The sequence below is a fragment of the Bison bison genome, unplaced genomic scaffold (genome assembly GCF_000754665.1).
Source record: "Bison bison bison isolate TAMUID 2011002044 unplaced genomic scaffold, Bison_UMD1.0 scf7180017864503, whole genome shotgun sequence".
In the NCBI taxonomy this organism is placed as follows: Eukaryota; Metazoa; Chordata; class Mammalia; order Artiodactyla; family Bovidae; genus Bison; species Bison bison.
This window is the reverse complement of record NW_011495061.1, coordinates 1787971-1793171: the sequence shown is the minus strand read 5'-3', so window position 1 is coordinate 1793171 and position 5201 is coordinate 1787971. Positions and strand designations below refer to the sequence as shown.

Genomic DNA, 5201 nt, shown 5'->3' with positions numbered 1-5201 from the left:
GGAGGAGGGGGAGGGAGGGATGAGCGAGGAGGGGAAGGAGGCCTATCCTCTGATGATCCTAGCCACGCGAAGGGTCTGGTAAGCAGCATTAACTATACACATACTGTGCAACAGAGCCCTAGAATTTTTTCATCTTGCAAAACTGAACATCCTCCTCTTTCTCTCGCCCCCAGCCCCTGACAACCTCCTTTCTATGTTCTGTCACTTAAGAATTTGACTATTTGAGATCCCACATGTAAGTAGAATGGACTTCCCAGGTGGTGCAGTGGTAAAGAATCCACCTGACCATGCAGGAGATGCAGGAGACCTGGGTTCAATCCCTGGGTCAGGAAGATCTCCTGGGGGAGGAAATGGCAACCCCCTCCAGTGTTCTGGCCAGGAGAATCCCACTGACGAAGAAGCCTGGCGGGCTACAGTCCACAGGGTCACAGAGAGTCGGACACGACTGAGCACACACACACATAAGTAGTGAACGTGAAGTCGCTCAGTCGTGTCCGACTCTCTGCGACCCCATAGACTGTAGCCTACCAGGCTCCTCCGTCCATGGGATTTTCCAGGCAATAGAACTGGAGTGGGGTGCCATTTCCTTCTCCAGGGGATCTTCCCAACCCAGGGCTTGAACCCAGGTCTCCCGCATTGTAGACAGACGCTTTACCATCTGAGCCACCAGGGGAAGTCATATAAGTAGAATTGTGTACAAATTAGAGTATTTGTCTCTTTGTGACTGGCTTATTTCACTATTTGGAGAAGGCAATGGCACCCCACTCCAGCACTCTTGCCTGGCAAATCCCATGGACGGAGGAGCCTGGTGGGCCACAGTCCACGGGGTCTCGAAGAGTCGGACACGACTGAGCGACTTCACTCTCACTTGTTTCACTATTATGTCCTCAGTGTTTATCCCTGTTGTAACAGGTGTCAGAATTCCTTCTTTTTAAAGGCTGAACACTATTCCACCATTTATATGTGGCTCCCATTTTCTTATCTGTTCATCTGTTGACACTTAGGTGACTTCCACCTGGTGGTTATTGTGACGTTACAGTGAACATGGGTGTGCAAATATCTCTTCCAGATCCTTTTCAATTCTTTTGGATACACACCCGGAAGTAGGGTTTCTGGGTCATATGGTAATTCTAGGCTTTTATTGTTCTTGGGGTGTTTTTTTTGAGGCCCCTCCAAACAGTTTTCCACAGTGGCCGCACTGTTTTACATCCCTACCCACGGTGCTGCGGGGATCCAATTTCACTACATCCTCCCCCACACTCGTTATCTTCTGTTCTCTTTTCTATAATAAATCCCAACAGGCAGGAGGTGAGAGCTCACCATGGTCTTGAGTTGCATTTCCCTGATGACTGGTGATGCAAATTCCTGCGCTCGTGGACCACCTGTACATTTTCTCCAGACAAATGCCTTTTGAATTCCTTTGCCTATTTTTAATCGAATTGTTTGTTGTTGCTGAATCGTAGTTCTTTACATATTCTGGGTATCAATCCCTTATCAGAGACTTGATTTGCCAATGCTTTCCTCCTCCCCAGGTTGCCTCTGGTCCTGCTGGCCATTTCCCTTGCTGCAGTTCTAACTGCTGACATCATCCCCTTTGCTTCTGCTGTCATCGTCTTTCCTGCTGATCTTTCCAGGCTGACTTCAGCCTGGGTGCAGGGTGCAGGAAGGCCAACCTGAAAGGAAGAGCCCCATTTTGTCGACTTTCTAGCCATTTCTGCACTTTAGACTCTGAGCATAAGGCTGGTCAGGGCCTCGGACCCTGGGCGGGAGCTCTGTGAGAGCTGGACCTGCGATCGCTGGGTCTCAATCACAGAGAGCTTTAACCCCATTTTCTCACACACCCTGGAGACAGTGACCCACGACGAGAACTAAGGACCACCCCACCTCCCACCACGGTGAAGAGAACCTGCGCCCAGAGTGGTGCCCTGGATGAACAGGGACCGGCAGGGGTCCCAAAGGGCAGGGTTCGCCTTGGTCGGGGCCGCGCTGTTGGAGGCAGCAGGGTCCGCAGGGCCGACCCTCGCGGGTGGACGGCGGGGAGGCCCCCCGGGCACTGAGGCTCCACGGCCGGAGGCCCGCCCGGCCGCCCGATGGCCAGGCCGGGCTTGTCTGGAAGCAGTGCTTCGTCCCCCTCGGGGCCCAGCTGAGGGGACCTGGCTCGGGGTCCTGGGACCCGGGTCCTCCAGGCGGCAGGGCCTCTCTCCCCCCAGTGTGGCGGAGCGGGGCTGGCGGCCGCTCACTCGGCGGAATGAATTGTTCGCTGTGCCCGGGGTGGGTGAGGATGAGCCAGTGATTATATTTAAATTTGCTATAATTGATTTGGGGAAGAGCTACTGTGACAAGAACGAATTGATCATTAAATTTATTAGCGAGATAAATTCCGTCGCGATTAAGCCGCTGGCTGGAGACGCTGGGGCCGCGGGTGGGTCCCGCCTTCCCGGCCGCCAAGTCCCCGCGCCAAGCCGGGCTGGCTCCGCCGGGGTCGGGGGGCGGGGGTCGTCACCACTCTGCCTTCCCGCCCTGCTCTCTGCCCCCCTCTCTCCGGGGGAGCGAACGGTTCCTGGGCTTCAGGAGGGTCCGGCCTTGGGATGCGGCAACGACCCTCTGCCGAGGCCGGATGCCCACCCAGCTCCAGGGCCGCGGCTGGTCGGGGGAGGGGGCGGTGCTGAGACGGGGTTGGGGGGCGCCGACGCCCGGCCGGCCGGAAGGCGGGGCGCAGGGGACTATCCCCCAGATGTGCAGCCTGCCGGGCCGAGATGGCTTCAGGCTGAACTTGAGCAATGTGGTAGAAATTACAGCGAGCTGCACACGGAGGGCAGGTTTCCTTAAGCCCCAAGGCATCTTTCTCGTCTCTCCCCCTCCTCGTTTCCCACCCCTCTCCTGGGGCTCTCGGGCTTTCCCCCCAGTTGCAAACCCAGTCCCGGTCCCCCCACCTTTGGACCCCAGGCGGCCAGGCCCGCGCCCCGCCGCCCGCGCCAACAGCTGCGCCGGCCCGGCTCCCAGCAGCACCGCGCCCCCGGCCGCGGCTGAGCCCGCGTTTTATGGAAGGAGCCGGGGTGATAATGAGCTGCCAGCGAGGATATTAATCTCACCCGGCCCTGAAGTCGAGGAGTGGCCCCGCTCGCCCGCGCTGTAATCACCCAAATGAAACTGCAGGCCCTTCTGAACTCATTTATCTGCCGGGAGTAGGGGGGGCCCGCGGAGGGGGAGGGAAGGGGGAGGGGCGTGCCCCAGCCCAGGTGCGGGCGAGGAGTGAGACACCGGAGCGGGGGAGGCAGCTGATGGGGGGAGCAGCAGGGCCCAGGCTCACCTGTTTCCTCCGGACCCGGGGCGGCCGGCCGGTCACGCGGGGGAAGGGGCGCCGCGGAGGGCGCGCGGGCATGTGTGCCGCACATGGCGAGGGCCCGGCTCTGCCCGTGATGGATGACGCGCGGCCGCGTTGATAAACCCAGAGCCGCCGCGGCCCGGCTAGAGCGTTCTCGCCTTCCGCTGCGGTCCTCGCAGGCTGCCTTTTGCACTGATCCGGGAAAACCAGCCCTGGCCGGCTCGAGGCGCTTCGGGAGAGAGGGCCGGGGTCGGAGAGGAGACGAGCCGCGCTGTCCGAGGCCATCCCGCAAGCAGCGCCGCGGCCAAACGAACCCTGGAGACCAGTGTAGTCATTTGAAGCTCCTTTTCTGAAACATTCACAGTGTGTTTCCACGTCTGGGGCGCCAGCGAAGAAAGAAGATCCTCATAGAAATAGGAAAACAAACACGCGGCGTCCAGAGTTACTCCTTTGAGATGCTCGCATTCGCGACAGCTGTGAGCCGGCACGTGGACGCGCGCTGACACCTGGCCTCGGGGACTTTTAGCGACACTTGGTACTGGCGACTCCCCAGCAGCCGGAGTCAAGTTCCCCCCACCCCTGGCCTCAGGGCCGGGAGGAGGTGGCCGTCCTGACACCCATTCGCCATTCTGATTTTCACCTTCTGCTGTCAACTCAGGAATACAGCCCACCCCATCATTTCAGCAACAAAAACAGTAAAACTTGCTTTCACAACTCCCCTCAAAAGACTTGCACTCTCATCCAGTAAAAAAAAAACAATTTATTTTACATTCCATCGTAGTCGATGGCAGAAGCTAAATGATAATTTAGCATGCGTAAGTAGACATTTCTTTATATATATATATATATTTATAAATACAATATACAAAAATAAAGACAATACAGTTTTGGGATGTCCAGCAGTTTGAACGCTCATTACATAAATTCCCCCCTTCCCAATATACATAAGCACAAAACATTTTTTTTCTTTTTCCAACACTCAGAAGAACGGCGTATCCGGAGAAGGTTTCAGGTTTCGGAGGTCGTTTAACACTGCAGGTTTCCGACGTCACCATTAGGGAAGAAGGGAGCCGGGAGGCACCCCGATGGTCGGTTCTTCTCAGAAACGCCTCCCCTCAACGCAAGCCAAATTAAATTAGAAAAGAACAAGAGAGTTCGAGTTTGAACCTGCTGGGCCTCCCTCTCTCCGTCCCTTGAAAACGGACCCAGAAGGGCAGCCCCCAGGACCCCGCGCCTCGGCTCGCGGGCCTGGGGGCGCGGGTGAGGTCGCGGCGTTCTGGGCCGCCGGCGGGGCCCCTACTGGGGCGGGGGCTGGTGGCCGGGCGCGCCGGGCCGCGGGGGCGGCGAGTCGGCCCCGGAGGAGCAGTCGGAGGAGGCGGCGCGCGCGCCCGCGCCGTTGCTGTAGGGGAAGCGGTCCTCGTCCTCGTCGTCTTCGTCGTCCTCGGGCTCACTGTCCCTCAAGTCCCGCAGGCGGCGTGTGCCGCCCTTGCCCCGGGCGCCGGCGGCCCCAGCGGGCTCCGTCGTCCCCCGGGTCGTCGGCGCCGCCGCCTTTGCCCGCGCCGCCGCCTCCCTTCTGCTTCTCGGCCTCCTGCGCCGCCTGCTCTTTGGCCTTCTTGCTGCGCTTCCACTTCATCCGCCGGTTCTGGAACCAGATCTTCACCTGCGGGCGCGCGCGGCGTGAGAGGCCTGCCGCCTCCCTCCCTGCCGGCCCTCCCTGCCGGCCCTCTCCGGCGCCCCGGCTCCCGCGCCTGCTTGCGCACGGGGCCCGGCGCGCCCGCCATCGCCAGGGCTCGGGTGAGGTTCCCCTTAAGAGGGCTCAGGAGCTCCGGAAGACTCTGACACGGGCTGGGGGCTCTGAGGAAGCTCAAACCAAGAC

At 59.3% G+C, this 5201-nt stretch overlaps 1 protein-coding gene across 1 annotated transcript in view; it reads right to left on the bottom strand.

The window, feature by feature from the left end:
* Window positions 1–4621: 4621 nt before the first annotated feature.
* The window catches only part of MNX1 (motor neuron and pancreas homeobox 1), a 3857-nt gene continuing 3277 nt past the window's right edge, over window positions 4622–5201 (bottom strand). Inside the window, 3 exon segments of the mRNA XM_010829355.1 lie at window positions 4622–4815; window positions 4818–4842; window positions 4845–4985. Of these exon segments, the coding sequence (XP_010827657.1) occupies window positions 4622–4815; window positions 4818–4842; window positions 4845–4985 (360 nt within the window).